At 43.3% G+C, this 16,952-nt stretch overlaps 1 protein-coding gene across 23 annotated transcripts in view; it reads left to right on the top strand.

Annotated features, from left to right (window-relative positions):
* The window catches only part of Prom1 (prominin 1), a 139,462-nt gene that overhangs the window by 95,502 nt on the left and 27,008 nt on the right, over positions 1 to 16,952 (top strand). For all 23 annotated transcript variants that reach the window (XM_076938448.1, XM_076938441.1, XM_076938443.1 and 20 more), the window contains 7 exons: positions 932 to 995; positions 3,058 to 3,147; positions 4,282 to 4,499; positions 7,598 to 7,672; positions 8,471 to 8,534; positions 11,721 to 11,880; positions 14,390 to 14,542. In XM_076938448.1, the coding sequence (XP_076794563.1) occupies positions 932 to 995; positions 3,058 to 3,147; positions 4,282 to 4,499; positions 7,598 to 7,672; positions 8,471 to 8,534; positions 11,721 to 11,880; positions 14,390 to 14,542 (824 nt within the window). The remainder of the gene's footprint in view (positions 1 to 931; positions 996 to 3,057; positions 3,148 to 4,281; positions 4,500 to 7,597; positions 7,673 to 8,470; positions 8,535 to 11,720; positions 11,881 to 14,389; positions 14,543 to 16,952) is intronic.

The raw sequence follows: 16,952 nt of genomic DNA, 5'->3' as shown, positions 1-16,952 counted from the left end.
CCCAAAGTGCCAAAAGTAACAACAGTAGCTCCTGAAAACTAGGCTGTCTCTCATTCTTTTATAAAGAGAGTAAATTCCTGGGACTTTGGGGAAACTTACCTGGTTGAACATATATGGAGACATCTAACAAATAGAAATTTTATAGATAATTGAAGAGGCAACTGGCAGAGTGTTGCTGTCTCCAAACAGAACAAGATGTTTCACCTCTGGTAATCAGGGAGATGAGAATTTAAACTCTGTGGTGTTCACTGAGAAGGTTGACAACTCTAGAAGAATGTTAATCCAGCCTCACAGAGAGGGTAGGAAGCAGGTCATCTGAGCCACTGTAGATAAGAAGATAAACACTCCTCTAGAAGAACAGTCAGGAATAGTCAATATCATGGACTCATGCATCAAAACTTCAGAAAGCCTTTTTCTTCATTGTTTCTTGAGTCTGGGCTGTCTCTGTGACCTGTTTATGACCAGGACGACACAGTGGACATGACCTTGGGCTAGTTGGAAACTCCAGCATCTAGGAGCCTTGAGTCAGTATCATTGATGGTGATCCTGAGGATATCTTGTGAAGATACCCAAGCTGGTCAGAAGGAAGATGTAAGAACATACGGAGAGAGACAGACCCACCTCTGCTCATCCGTACAGTCCTCACCATGGTCCATCTAGCTGGTCCACAGAGTCATAAAACATAAGACATGATCACAGCTAGTAAGTTATAACAAGCAAGCACGATAGAGAAGTTTGTGATAGGCAGTAAGCGTGGGAGTGTGTCTGTCAGAGTACCAGATAAGATGAACATTCACCGCCCCCTAGCTATTTCTTTTTCAAAGTACTCTGACAGAGTTAATTTCTTCTTATCATCTTAAATCTTAAACATTGTCTCTGTATAATGACTTTGCATCTCAGAGGGCAGATGCCATGTAACTTTGTCTTCCAGCAAATTGACTACATATTGGAGCAGTACACCAACACCAAGAACAAGGCATTCTCAGACCTGGACGGTGAGTAGCATTGAAAGACACTTTGCATTTTAATTGTTCTGGCTCAGAGGATGCCTTAGCTACCTACCTCTTATAAAGCACAGACCAAAGGAGGAAGCAACTGAAGGTAGGAGGAAGACAGGACAAGCCGTAGAACTACTGGGTGTTTGCCACTTGTCATTGGATGGTTAAAATCCAACTTTTAGGGACCGGAGAGATGGCGTAATGGTGAGTAGAACTTGTTGCTCTTGTAGAGAACCTAGGTTTCTCTTCTCAGTACCCACATGGAGGCTCACAACCATCCATAATTTCGGTTCTAGGACATCCAATGCCTTCTGCTTTCCTCAAGGACAGCAGGCATACACCTGGTACGCAGACACACGCACAGGCAAAACGCTCATCCACATAAATTCAATAAGTAAACCTTTAAAAGGAAAACCACTTGTTGCAGTAAATCTCCAACCCCAATAAGCCCATGCAAAGAACACACAACTCAGTTATAATATTTATAAGTTGCACGCCTCTATTGGGCAGATCTACTCTTCTATTTCTCAGCTATGAAATCCCTTGTTACTTGTGGCTCCTCCAGGCCACATGTTTCTGGTTCATCTTCCCCTTCTTCCTCTGTCTTCTTTTCTCTCCTTCATCCTCTCTCTCCCTCTCTAAAACCTCCAGCCCCACCTTTCCCTTCCACTGCCCAGCCACAGGCTCTAGCCTTTATTTAACCAGTTAAAATGGGGAGAGGGTTCACCTGAAGTCACCTGAACATGTCATCCACTCCTCTTCAGAGCAGCCCCTCTTGAGGAAGCAGAATTAGCATCAAAATACAAACAGAACCAGGGCAATCCACAACAGCCACTCAACTTTTACGTTTCACAAGTAGAGGGACTTGGGTTTCTGTTTTAAAATTATACTTTGCAGGGCCAGGTAGTGGTGGTGCACACCTTTAATCCCAGGACTTAGAAGGCAAAGGCAGACATATTTTTGTGAGTTTGAGGCCATCCTGGTCTACAGAGTGAGTTCCAGGACAGCCAGGACTATACAAAGAAGCACTGTCTCTACTGCTACTACTAGTGCCTTAGTTAGAGTTTTACTACTGTGAACAGACATGCCATGACCAAGGCAACTCTTATAAGGACAACATTTAATTGGGGCTGGTTTACAGGTTCAAAGGTTCAGTCCATTATCATCAAGATGAGAGCATGACAGCATCCAGGCAGGCACGGTGCAGGTGCAGGCAGAGCTGAGAATTCTATGTGTTTATCTGAAGGCTGTTAGTGGAAGACTGACTTCCAGGCAGCTAGGATGAGGGTCTTAAAGCCCACACCCACAGTGACACACCTACTCCAACAAGGCCACACCTCCAAATAGTGCCACTCCCTGGGCTAAGTATATTAAAACCATGACAAATAATAATAAACAAACAAGCAAATACAATTTTATGTTGTTTATTGCAAAGCCTTTCCTTTCCTTTAGTTATTTTTCATGTAGAAGAGGATGTGCAGCTCTGATAAATGCCCCAGCAGATGTGCTTTAGAAATAGCCCGCCCCCATTCTTGGCTGGACTATGTCTCATTCAAGTTCTCGTGCAGCTTGGTTAAGTGATTATGAACACAAGGTGACATTTGTCAGCATTTGCTGGATCGTGGGGCAGTGGTACTGATATCTGTCAGCCAAGACAGAGGATGCTTCTCAGCATCCTGCAGTGCACAGGACAGTTTACCCCCAACCAAGCAATATCTGCTCCCAAATGCCAGTGGTACTGCAGTGGAGAAAACCCAGTGTAGAAGGAGAGCCAGAGACAGTGATTACATAACACAATTCAAGATGGCAAATGCTGTGTTCTTCACACAAAGTCCGAGGGTCCACGGGGAATAACTTTCCCCTGGGGAATGAGGGTTTGCAGATTCCTAGGCAGCTGATGGCATCTCACATCAGGGCCCACAGTCTGGAGTAGAGGCCGGGACTTGAGGACAGGCCGTGAGATGCTTTCCAGATGTAGATTCCTGGGGTGTGAGGGGAGCTCCTGAGAGCTGACGGTGAAGTCAGCTTGTCCTCATGAACTCCTTTGCTTTGAATCTAGGTATCGATTCTCTACTGGGAGGCAGAATAAAGGACCAACTAAAATCCAAAGTAACTCCAGTTCTCGAAGAGATTAAGGCCATGGCAACAGGTAAGCATGGTGGCAAAAGTGACCAAGAATAGCCCATCCTGGATTTCTGGCTTCCCAGGGTCCCTCACTTTGACTTGCATGTTCTCCAGTAGTAGATAGGGATGAGAAATATAATTTCGCTATGCAAACAGGTCTGGCAAAGATGCGAGCCGTCCCGGGATGTGTGTCGTTTTTTAAAAGCTTGTGCTAAACCTATGATACTGGAAAAACAAAGTCACTTGAGGTAATAGTGACCCAATCTGATAGGGGTTGGCCACTTGCTTTTGTGAATAAAGCTTTATCAAAACACAGTTATATGCACATGCTTATGTATGGTTGATGGCTGGTTTTGTAGTGAAGTGGCAGTTTGGTGGTTTTTGAGAAGATTAGACCCACAAAGCTTATAGGTCGCTTACTATCTGGATTTTCAACAAAACATCTGTTGATGTGTTGGATGTGGTAGCACACTTAAAACCTTGGCATTAGAAAGTCAAGGACACCATGACTTTGAGGGCCCCCCCCCCAGGCTATGAAGGAGTCATGTAGAACCTTGAATCAAAAAATAAAAATAGGTTAATTAATTAATTAATTAAAAGGGGGCAGCCTTTTGAAATCTTCAGATATCAATTCTGTCCATCCCCAACCATTTCCTTTGCAGGCTAGAAACCCAGAAATGTGAACCTCAAAGACTGGTCAGCCTCCTTTCTTCCTCCTTTCTTCCTTCTTTCTTCCCTCTTTTCCTCTCTCCATACCTTCCTCTTTCCTCTCCTCCCTCTCTCTCTCCCATTCTCCTTTGCTTGCCTCTGCTCATTTCACTCCAATGTCATTTCCTGGGATGAATGTACTTCTCCAGTTTCTTCTCCTCCTCCTGTTAACACTATTTATTAATATTGTGCACGTGGACATGCATGCACGTACACCACTCATCACATGTAGCAGTCAGAAGTCAACTTTGTGGGGCTGGTTCCTTCCCTTTGCCTTTGAGAGAGTCCCAGGGATGGAACTTAGTTTGTCAGACCTGTATAGCCAGGACCTTTACCCTGGAGCTACTGTGCCAGCTACTTTCCTCTTCTAGAAAAGATAGCATTTGTTTCCAACCAGTATTTTTTTGAGGTACTCTTCTGGTCAGTTCTGATTCTGACTGTCTTCTTACAGTCATCAAACAGACCAAGAATGCCCTGCAGAACATGAACAGCAGCCTGAAAAGTTTCCAGGATGCAAGCACCCAGCTCAGTACCAACCTGACCTCTGTGAGAAACAGCATCGAGAATTCACTCAACAGCAGTGACTGTGCTTCAGATCCAGCCAGCAAGATCTGTGATAGCCTCAGACCAGGGCTGAGCAATCTGGGGAGCAATTACAACTCGAGTCAGGTGAGCAGGTGTAAGTGCACCACAGCCAGGAGACCGAGAGGGAGCCAAGCGGGGCTAAGACTGGGTGCACCCGTTGAGTGCACAGTGGCTTCGGCTGGAAAGGAGTAACATCTGGTGCTCTGGGAGTCTTCTCGGGACCTCTAATCACTTTGCTGGAATGGATGTAACAGAAGTAAGCAGTATGAAGGAGAGGGGGCTTTTGAGAAGTTCTGTGCCATTTGATGGTTTATCAAGGTAAATTCAGATTGAAAAGGAGCAGGATACATGCTCACATTTAAATAGTTTTAAAACTCAGCACACTGGGATGTGGGAGAAGGCTCAGCAGGTTGAAGCACTTGCTGCTCTTGCAGAGGACTTGAGTTCAGTTCCCAACACTTGGGTAGCTCACAACTGCCCGAAATTCCAGATTCAGGGGCTCCAGTGCCCTCTTCTGTTCCCCACATGCACTGCACTCACATGTGTACATACATCCATATGGACATACAATAAGCCTAAGTAAAATAAAATGCTACAAACACCCCAAAACCAGGCATAATAACCATATATGCTAGAATAGCAAGTCCATTACTTTCTATAATTTATCTCATTTGAGATGTATACAATTTCCTATTTGTGATATTAATTGTTAATTAATTAATATATTATGGTCTATAGAAAATAGTATTTTAAAATACTTTTTCTCACCTTCATAGTTTATGAGTCTTTTTAAAAAGGACTTAACATATACTATTATTGCATATCTGCTGAATTACTTTTGGAGTCATCAGATGTACTTTTAAAAGGTCAGTTCTATTTTAGCTGTTTGGAATAGATCTTTTGAGAGAATAACGTTTTATACCTTGTTGTTGCTGTTTGCCTCTTTGAGACAGGATCTCATAATAGCCCCACACCTGCCTGGAACTTTTTAAGCAATCTAGGTAGACCTCAAACTTTTACCCCCTGCCTTCAGCTTCCTAATGCTGGGAAGGCAGGCATACACTACCACACCTGGAACTACTGCTTTTTAATATGATTTTTGCATATGTGGAAAAGTTGTAAATACACAGCACTCCTTTCATGCTTTTGGATACTTTTCACAAATATCTTCCCTTTCTGATATTGTAATACAACACTCTGACCAAAAGTAACTTAGGGGAGAAAAAAAATTTCTTTGGTTTATACTTCCAGATCACAGTCTGCTCTCAAGGTAAAAATAAGGGCAGGAACTCAAGCAGGAATTTGATACAGAAACCATCAAGAAACATTACTTGCTGGCTTGCTGGAAGGCTTGTACTTACCTAGCTTTCGTACATAGCCTGCCTAGGGAATGGTGCCCCCTGCAGTGGGCTGGGTCCTCCCATATAGGTTACTAATCAAAATAATACCCCACAGGCATGCTTCAGGTCAATCTGACCTTGACAACCCCTCAGTTGAGATTTCCTTCTCCGTTGACTGGTGCTTGTGTCAAGTTGACAGTTAAACCTAAGGAGGACACCAATGTTCAGCATTTTGTCTCAATTACTTTATCTGTTTCTTCATATTGTTTGTTATACAATACTGTATTCAGTTCTTCTCTTTAAAGCTAAGTTTGCAGTAAATTGCTGACTTGTTCCTTTTATAGCTAAATAATTTAATATGTTTCTAAACTTTGTGTAATCATCATGTGCATATTAAAGTTAGGACAGAAAACACAGAACCATTACTCCCGTCCCTTCTACATGGTCTCTTCCAATGTCAAGTGTTTAATGAAAATGCATTTATAGATGTCTTCTCTGCTAGGAGCCTGCCTGGCTTGGAACAGGCTCAAGTGGGACACAGAGTTGGAAATAGAGAGAGCTTTAAAGACTGATGGTCTCTGACTTTCTGGCTTTAACTATACTGAATGCTTGCTGATAACTTCTAAAAAAAAAAAAAAAAAAAAAAAAAACTTTCTTGCTTATTCTGTGGTTAAAAACCACTGGCTTGAACAACTAACAACTGTTGCCTAGTAGTGGGGAATTAGCAGTTAAAATTTTATTGCTATTGCTCCCTTCCCTGTCCAAGCAGCCAGAATTATTATATCCCAGGCACCCAGGAAATTATCATATTCATTTAATAATAACAGGAAGGGCATATTGGCTGTAAGAAGCAATCCTGAGATGAAGTCTCTTTGGAACCTTGCCGTCGAACTCATCTATCACAGACCATGTAAAAATGGTGGGCCACCTCCAGGAAGGTCACCTGCTAGCTTTAGTGTATCCTAGATGGCTTCTGACACTTCTTTCTTTGCAACTCCGAATCTTCTGTTAATGATAGTATTGAGTCTTTCTTTCCTCTTTAATATGGGGTTTGTTTCTCAATCTTCTTGTGTTGTGACACTGGCATTTTGAATATGCCATTTGTTCAGGGCAGTGGCCTTCAGTTAGGTTTATGTGTGGTCTCTCCTGATGAGACAAGTTCTCCACATTCACCAAGGACCTATTTCAAGAGTCGTGTTGTGTCCTTGGTGTGTATTTTAGTATTGTTTGTTTACTTATTTGTTTTGTTTAATGTAAAGGATCCAACCCAGCCTGGCGCATATTTCACTTCATTTAGACTGAAGTCTAAGCCCCTGTTTTACTTCTAAAAGTGATTTTATTAAGTTTGCTTTGTTGTGTTTTTTGTTTGTTTGTTTTGTTTTTTCGAGATAGGGTTTCTTTGTATGGCCCTGGCTGTCCTGGAACTCACTCTGTAGACCAGGCTGGCCTCGAATGGAACGCAGAAATCGATCTGCCTCTGCCTCCCAAGTGCTGGGACTAAAGGCGTGCGCCACCACTGCCCGGCTTAAGTTTGCTTATAACTTCACTAAATGTGTTCATCAGTAGCACTTGTGCTAGTAGCCACACATACCTCATCTGTGCTGATTGCAAACTTTAAAAACCACTTCTCACGGATGTCACCTTGAACAGAATATAATTTCCCCAAACCTTATTCTGTTTTCAAAAGAAAATAAAGTTAAGCCCTTCAAGGTTAACATCCTGGGACCTGGATATAAGATGATGCTCCGTGTGTGTGTGTGTGTGTGTGTGTGTGTGTGTGTGTGTGTGTACATGTGTGAAGGTTAATCACCTTTTCTTATTATTTGTTTCATAAATTTCCAGCTCCCATCAGTGGATAAAGAACTCAACACCATTAATGATGTCGACAGAACTGATCTGGAGAATCTCGTCAAAAGGGTATGCTCCTTGGAACAACTAAGGTAGCTTACTCTATATCAAGGGCAGTCCGGTACATAGGAACATAGGAAACAGTGAGATTCCATGATGGCCTCAGCCTCTGCTCTTTTAAGGCTTGGTTGTGGGTGCAGGAAATGTACACCAAACCTTCTTCTTGACATGGAGTGCTGCCCTGCTCTGCCCAGGAGCTGCTCTACTGACTTGGTTTTATTTCTTTCCTAAATGTTATGCTTTTTCATACACTATGCCCTCAGCCTGGCACTCCCTTCTCACTCCCTCTCCTTTATCTGCGACTTTGTGGTTTTAGCCTTCATATACGACTTTCTCTTTTGCTTAAAAAACAAAAAAAAATTGTATATGTTTCCCTTTTTGAATGTCTTTGCTTGACATCTTTAGTGTCCCAATGGCCTGTGGTTCTTATTTCCTTGGTGAAAACAACAGCTTCATCCTTCTTTGGGCTTTCTGCATATAGTCCAAAGGACTTTCTTCTAGGGTAAAAAGACTTTAAGATGATCTATGATTTATCCAGTTAAAAGAACATGGTCTCAGCCTAGGCATACAGCGCAGTGACAGAACACTTGCCCAGCGAGTGCAAGACCCTGGGTTCAATGCCCAACACAAAAACCAGCACTTTATTCGAAAGGTCACTTGTGTTTAGACCCCTGATGGTCATATTAAGATAATTAAGATAATAATTTCAATCTTAAGACAAATATTATGTCTTAATTTTGCTTCTCTACTTAATATAAAATGGAATATAAGCCAACTGATCTTCAATTCATTTTGAAATATTTTTAGGGGTATACGTCGATTGATGAAATACCCGATATGATACAAAACCAAACTGTGGATGTCATCAAAGGTAAGAGTTCCACTTCAAGGTCATTCTGCTTCTCTTTTTGTTAATGTTATGATTGATGGGTATAAAGGAAGGGCTTGTTATAAATGTTACTGTTAGGTCTGTCACTACACCCTATGGAATATCAGGTATTGATATGAAGTACCAGATATGGAGTATCAGACATTTTGATTATGCCACCTGTAGTCAGTGGTGATATAGATAAGAGAAAGAAAAACACCAATTTCATATTTAATGTTTGTTGCTATATGGTAAAGGTGTCACTGGGTGGTCACTCCCTAAGCTGGTCTCTTCCGGGGCTTACAACAGTTGCAATTTGGAAGGTCCTGTTATAATTATCTTCCTGGGGAGGGGAACTCCACCCCCAGATTATTATATTTCTGAGGTGACTGTACAGAAGAATTTGTCTTTGTGGAAGTGTTTTCTTTTTGTCCATGGTCCTGATGTGATGGTCCTTTAGGCTTCAAGGCTGCTTAGAAGTTTAGAGACTCAAGTCTGTGCTGAGGGGATTTTAGGAATTTCTAAACTGTGCTACATTCAGGTTACGGTGCTGCAGACTGATAGGCAGCTCTTCATACCAAGCAGGGCGTGCTCTTGGGATTATTTGCTGGAAGATGAGTAAGTTTACAGCCTCTCTTTGAAGATCATCTTCCCAGTACTTATTTTCTCCACTTACCACATGATTTTTCAGAACATTGTATTCTATGTTAGGACCTGGAGAGATGGCTCAGCAGTTAAGAGAGAGCACTGGCTGCTCTTCCAGAGGATCAGGGTTAGTTCTCAGCACCCACATGGCAGCTCTCAACCATCACCAATACCAATTCCAGGGCATCTGGTTCCCCCCTCTGTCTTCTTTCGGGCATTGCATGCATGTGATGCAGACACACATGCAGGCAGAACGCCTATACACATAAAAGAAAATAAATAAAACTTTATAAAAAAAAGATATTAAAGGCAAGTTCACGCTCACCTTGGGTAACATCTGAAGGCTGCTTACTGCATGCTGGATGCCTGCTTACTAATCTTTGTGTTTGGTTTCTTATTTCTCCTCCCTGGATCTCTTCTGCCTATACGAGCAGTCTTCTGTTGTAAGTGTGCTGCATGCATGAGCTAACACACAGTGTTTCTGGTGTCATTGCTTAAACACGATTCAGCTTCATCCCAGGGCCAGACAAGTGCCCATCTCTCAGCCTGGATGTTAGTTTATGTTTATGACCTTAGTTCTCATACTTTGAGCCTTTAGTCCTAACCTGAATATTGTTTTGTTTTGTTTTTGAGACAGGGTTTCTCTGTGTAGCCCTGGCTGTCCTGGAACTCACTCTGTAGACCAGGCTGACCTCGAACTCAGAAATCCGCCTGCCTCTGCCTCCCAAGTGCTGGGATTAAAGACGTGCGCCACCACCGCCCAACACCGCGCCTGAATATTTTTTTTTAAGTGCCTGCTTTGTATCAGGCTCTTCCACGTGTTGGGGCTGCGAGAAAGCATTAGGCATGACTATTGACTATCCTTCAGCCAGTCATACACACAGATCACACTCTGGTAACACAGCGAAGTATGTGCAAGGTAGGCACATTGGGGAGACAGCAGTAGGAGCCTTCCTCAAAAAGGCACCCTGCACCTGAGGCCTGAAGAATACCAACGCTGACAAGGCTGTGTCTTATCTGCTGTGAAGTCAAAGGCAAGACAGGCCATTAATGCAGACTGGGTCTTCATGTTACATCCATTGAAGTGGCTGGTGGAGAGCCTGCAGTTAAGAAGTTTTTGTACAAGTGTGATGTGGAGGCAGTGAGGTGCCGAGGAGGTCTCTGAGCTGCTCTCTGTTTCTCAATTTCAAATCCCAGTGGAAAACACGTTTGAAAAGGTTCCCACCATTTTAATATACAATCACATTTTGAACCAAGCCTCAGACCTCTACCACTTACCCAGAGTCCAGCAGAGTGCCGAGAAGTTTGGAGAGTTTTGGCCCTGGTTACCTTTGCTGTTACCTTGGCAGTTTCTGTTTCTTTGCCAGCCAGGGCCGGGAGACTTTTAACTATTGTGTGTGTTTGTGACACATCTGAGTGAGAACCTAAGCTCTGTGGGAGTGCTGGTCCAGGTGACACAGTGTGAGCAGGTGGCTGTGACCCAGGATCTGTTGGGACAGAGCAGCACATTCTAGAAATCTGCTATGTCCTTGGATTTAAATCTCCACTCTGGGGAGCCATTATGGATCTGAGTGGAACCTGAGCACAGGAATTGTGTTGTTCTTGAAATGTAGGAAACACAGGTGGACTTCTGTAAGAAGTCTTTAATTGGATGAGTCAAGCGACTTTATTACTATTATTATTATTGCTACTATTTATTTGTTTGTTTGTTTATTTAGGGTTTTTATGAGATAGGGTTTCTCTGTGTACCAGTCCTGCCGGCTGTCCTGGAACTCACTTTGTAGATCAGGCTGGCCTCTAACTCATAAAGATCTGTCTGCCTCTGCTTCCCAAGTGCTGAGATTAAAGGGTTGCACCATCACGCCCCCACTGGCAAGCAATTTTTAAATAAACAACAACTGAGGTCACTTTTTAAGATAGTAATGTGAGAGCCTTATGCCCATGAATGCCATTTCTCCCTGTTTTTAGTCCATTCCTCTTCCACTTCCCTTCTCTCTTGTTCCTTCTTTCCCTCCCTCTCCTTCCTTCTCCCTACTCCCCTCCTCTTCACACCCCTGTGTCTTTGGCAAAGGGTATTCTCTACATGGACCACGTTGTCCTCAGATTGGCTGTAATCCACCTGTCTCTGCCTTCCAAGTGCTGGAATTACTGTATACACACTTCCACCATGCCTGCCATTGAAGGCCATTTCTTAAGTAGTGGGATTTCCATTCTTCTTGTTTCAGAAATCATATGATAGGACTTCTTTAAAACAAACATCAGCCGGGCAGTGGTGGCGCACGTCTTTAATCCCAGCACTTAGGAGGCGGAAGCAGGAGTATTTCTGAGTTCGAGGCCAGCCTGGCCTGCAGAGTGAGTTCCAGGACAGCCAGGGCTATACATAGAAACCCTGTCTCGAAAAAACAAAACAAAACAAAACAAAACAAAACAAAACAATAAAATAAACTCACATGAAGAAACCTTAAGTGACTTTTCCTTGTGCCCAAACAAGATCTCTGTCCTTCTATGTTTGACAGTGAGTCACTGTGGTCCCTTTGTTTGCAGATGTCAAGAAGACCTTGGATTCCATTAGCTCCGACGTTAAGAACATGAGCCAAAGTATTCCTATTGAGGAGGTGCTGTCTCAGGTCTCCCACTACCTTAATAATAGCAACAGATACTTCCACCAGGAGATACCTAAACTGGAAGAATACGACTCATACTGGTGAGCTGGCAAATGAGGGCCATGAAGCTTGCTTTGTACGGGTATAAAAACATGACATAATCCCAGTATAACCTTATGAAGCCAAATGGGGCTGGTGTGAGCAACCCTAACTGTATTCCTTTTTCAAAGTTGAGGGTGCTGGGGAGATGGAACTGTGGTAAATTGCTTGCAGGACAAGTGTGAGGACCTGAGTTTGGATCTCCAGAGCCCATAGTAAAAAATAAAGTCAGGGAAGAGGGGCAGAGTAACTCTAGTACTGGGGCCGGATAGAAGGGGTGTTGATGGAACCCTACAGCTTGCTGGCTGACCAGTCCAGGACCAGTCAATTGATGAGCTCTGGCTTCAGTAAGACATCCTGCCTCAAAAATTAAGGCGAGGAGTGATGGAGGAAGACATCTGATATCAACTTCTGCCCTATAAAAGCATACACATGCCTGAGCCACGTACCCTGCACACACACATCCCAAATGCCTACTAAGGCGGCTCACAGATTAAAATAGGAACAATATAGAAGCGGTTTCCAGGTAATGGTGACGTGTGTATTCATGAAACACTCCTTATTTAAAAGCAAACATTGAGGGAGTAGAAATCCTTGTGCCACATAGCTAACAGTTTAGGGTTTTGATGTTAATTGCTTCTTGAATCTTTGCTATGGTTAGTAAGCCAAAGGTGTGTTGGGATCTGGAAGTGTAAACGTAATCAAGAAGTGTATTTTAAAAAATATCCTCATTGATTTGTGAAACAAATGCACAGAGGCTGGTATTTGCTGAAGGAATCTGTTTTTCTTAGCTGTGATGTGAGGCTACTACGTTCGTATCTGGGCTGGGGGCTGGGGGGCTTGTGGGAGCTGCTGTACCCAGGGCTTAAATAATGCAGGTTGTGTGGTTGGACATGGAATGTGGTGATGGACAGTCCAGACAGAGAATGCAGAGGGAAGGACTTAGGGGTTGCATGAGGAATAAGGTATACTTTCTTCTCTCAAGGGTACAGTCTTAGGACTTGTCCTCTGGAGAGTTTAGAGGCTCTCTCTCACCTGGATTCCTTTTTTGCATGAATACACAAGACAGATGATAAGATTGTCACCTTTAGGGGAAGGGGTTCAACGTATTTATTAAGCATTTTATGCATGATATTTCCAGCAGTGCTCCCCAGCAGTGCTCCCCTACATCTGCTGAGTTTATGTTCTGTGCATGGCTGTTTTGTAGATAACGACTTTGGGGCTCAGAAAAGGGAAAGGACTCTTTTAAAGCCACACCATCTGGCTGCCTTAGATCACTGCGATGGATAAGGCTCCAGGGGCTCATGTCACATTTCTTTTGTGGGGCTAGGACACCCCAGCAGACATTGGGGCAGACATAAGACAACCTCCCTCAGAGACCTTGCAAAGTCATTGTTGTTTTACAAATAAGACAGCATAGCACATTTATCTGTCTGCCCCTTCCAGCTACTCTCCGCTCCTCCCTCCAGCCTTGCTTGGAGACCATAAAGCTTTTGTTTTTGTTTTCGGTTTTTTTTTTTTTTCTTTAAAAAAAGAAAAAGTATTTCAACTAGTCATTTGATTCATTAACCCCCGAAAGCTCTGAAGCTGAGCCCCATAGTTTATTTGATTTGGCTTTCCTGATATCTGGAATGAACCTCCCACAGAATGACTACTGGTAGCTATTAGTGTAATTACCAAAATTGCTTTTAATTGTATGAAAAGCTTTAGTGTCCACTTCTGTCAGGAGGCCCCAAGATGAACAGATACTGCTGGGTTTTTTTTAGTGTCTTTTATGTTGGGAAGCATTCTTAGCCTTGAGTGCTCCTCAGCTTGGGGGAAAGTTGGTACGTATCCCAGGAATGCCAGTAAGACCTAATTGAGGCTCCATTATCCGAAAACGTCTCCCAGGACCATTACAAAATTAAGTTCTGCATTCTGCAGACATTTGATTTAGGACGCTCATAAAATTCTAAATGTCTCATGCGTCTGCCACTCAGAGTATTTATGGTTCGGCAAGGAACATGATGCCCCCAGAATACTCCTGTGACCCCAATGGAGATTTGAGAAAGGGAGAGGAGCTTGCTCTGCTTTCTCCGTCACCTACCTGAACCATTGCCACAGCTGCCAACACTGAAGAATTTGACAGGGTTTGAATGTCTCAGGTGTGTTTTGATCGGAGCCCTGAGGAAGCTTGGGTTCTGCTATGAGCCCCATGTGATGCTTGTGTGTATTCACGGCTACCGTAGAGAGAGGGCACCACTAAGCCAAAGGAAAGTATATTGGCTGATTTGGTTAAGAAGCAGGAGTGGAAAGGGCTCTTGTCATGAAGGCTTGCCCTTGATGTTAGGTGAGCAAGACGACACCAGCCTTAGCCCATGTTCAGCCAATATAGCCGTTGCCTGTTTGACGTAATCATGGCACTGGAGAGACTGGCTTTAAAGACTAGACTCACAACCAGAAGTTCTATGATAACACTACTTTTCTTTTCTTTTTTTTTTTTTCTTTTTTCTTTCTTTTCTTTTGCTGCAGGTGGCTGGGTGGCTTAATTGTCTGCTTCCTGTTGACCCTCATTGTGACTTTCTTTTTCCTGGGCTTGCTGTGTGGTATGTATGGCTATGACAAGCATGCCACCCCAACCAGAAGAGGCTGCGTGTCCAACACTGGAGGCATCTTCCTCATGGCGTGAGTTTATGGAACCTACAGCCTCTTGGGCTCACACTGGAGCCTCTGAAGTCACATTATTTACATATGGTGGGCTCCTTTTTAAAGCAGCTATCACGAGAGTCATCTCGAGCTGCACAGTACCTATGGCTCTCTCATTATCTTCGTTCACTCACCCACTCACGCAGGAGAAGCAGAGACGCCATTGTCTCCTGTCAGCAGTACTGCTAACTTCAAACTCCAGGGACTTGATTTAAAGCAGGGTTTGATTTAAGGTCAGCACCCTTGGTATTTAGATGGGTAGTCTGAATTAGGGGCCAGAGTAGGTGATAGGTACTCGGACAGTGGGGAGCCTATTGGAAGATAGGAGGGGCTAACCCTGCTTTAAAGACATCCATATATACGTTCATGTATTTGGAAAAGCTTTCCTGTGGGATGTTGAGACAAAGAAGAACAGTGTGTCCAAAGATGGCACCAGAATGGCATTCAGGTGCAGTGGCAATGAATGTGTCTCCGAGGAAGCTGGGTGGCCTTCCAGTTCTCTCAATGAGAATAGTACTAAGTACATAAGCAGGCTCAAGGGGAAGTGAGAAAGTGAGAATTGGAAACACGGCCTTTGGGAGATGGAGAACCAAACTATCAGCCATGGGCTTTTACTATCACTAGTATGACGAGGAAGACCTGAGAGCAGGTGTCGTGCATTGATCTACCTCTTTAAACACAGATTTCAATCAGATTTCTTTATGCTCTGTGTTTCTAAGTATTTCCCCCGAATCAGGCTCTATATCATGTGCCTTCATTAACATTAATGTAGATACGTCTAAAAGCATTCTTAAAATGAATGGCCTGGGACCTGTCAGGACCCAAAAATGTGTTCCACACCAGAAGCCTGTTTGCTCACACATGTAGTTTTAAAGCATTCTTCTTCAGGACTGGAGAAATGGCCTAGAGATAAAGGCCTTGCTAGGCTCTGGATACAACCCAGGCAGGGATGGAGGGAGTGAGGGAGCCATCTCCAAGTGAGAGTACCTCTCAACAGGGAAGGAAATAAGCAATAACAAATTACACCAGCCAAAAAAAAAAATGTATTTACTTTGCTTTTTGTTCAATTAGTCATAGATACAGGTAGATTAGTTTAATGTTAAGACTTTCACAACCCAAGTAACTAGCTGTTTGGAACACTTTGGTGGCATATATACTCCATCAGGTCAATTTAAACTAGCCTAAACATTTACGCCCTTAATGAAATTGTTTAAAAAAAAAAATTATGGATACAACAACAAAGACAAAAATCTGATATCTGGCTTCAAACAAACAAGCATCCACAAGTTGACGAAGGCTTACAAGCTACTTCTGTTTAGATATTTTTCTGTAGATTAAGGAGTCTTTACAAAGTCAAAGACTCATAGAAAAATTTGGGATGGAGGCAGGAAAAATGCTAAGCGTGTCAGATGCCATCAGATTCATTCCAGGCGGGCCACAGATGAAGGTGCCTATGGCTTCTTTATCATTGAGCTCCACTGTGCTCATGGCAAGCTTGACTATGCTTGCTGACATTTCTACCCCCTGAGACATCTGATAGACAACTGGACAATTACAAAGGGAAGGTTGGGTTCCAGTTCAGCTCACCCCAGACCCGTGAGAAAGCTGCAGTGTCTGCTTCTAAACTGTGTCCTTGCTTGTAGAAACTGCAGAACCTATTTCCAGTTCTGCTGAGACCACATCCCCACATACTCTGTGCACATAGTAACACTGTCCATTCGGAAGTGTGCTCTCTTTCAAAAATTGATTCCCCAAAAGGCTTCTCATGAAGATCTAGAGGTGCTTTCATTGTGTCTTATGAGGGTCCCCAGAGCATCTTAGTGACTGCATAGAATACAATGGTGAACACAGCATAGAATTTCAGGCTTCCTCAAAGATTAGGGGACCCAGCAGTGACTGACTACAAGCTCTTTTGAGTGTCTTTCTTTGAAGCCCATTGCAAAGCTTTCTCCTTTAGCTCTTCACTAGAGTGTCCAGGTCATCATTCTAGACTTCAGAAGAAAAATTAATTCCAGGAGAGTCACTGGTTCACATAGTTACATCTGCATGGCTGGTTGTCCATTGTCAAGGTTCTCCAGACTCTAGCAAAGGCCACAGAGACACTGTCATGCCCTTTGTCTGATAATTCACATCCTAGCAACTCTGGGAAGGAAGGAGAGTGAGTTCTGGAAGATCCCTCCTGAGCAAAGATGTGTTTCCATAGTTTGTGTTCAGGTGGTGGTGGTGCCCAGAACTCAGGAGTCTGGTCTTTAGAGCTAGTTCTCAGACAGCCAGGACGCTTACACTGAAAAGCCCTGTGTCCAAAAACCAAAAATGTGGTAAGGTCTGAATGTCCATCTGCGGGACAGACAAGTTAGTCAGAGTAAAGGCAACTTGTGAGTTGGGCACT

Source organism: Arvicanthis niloticus, chromosome 7 (genome assembly GCF_011762505.2).
Source record: "Arvicanthis niloticus isolate mArvNil1 chromosome 7, mArvNil1.pat.X, whole genome shotgun sequence".
Classification (NCBI taxonomy): Eukaryota; Metazoa; Chordata; class Mammalia; order Rodentia; family Muridae; genus Arvicanthis; species Arvicanthis niloticus.
This window is presented reverse-complemented; position numbering and strand designations above follow the sequence as displayed.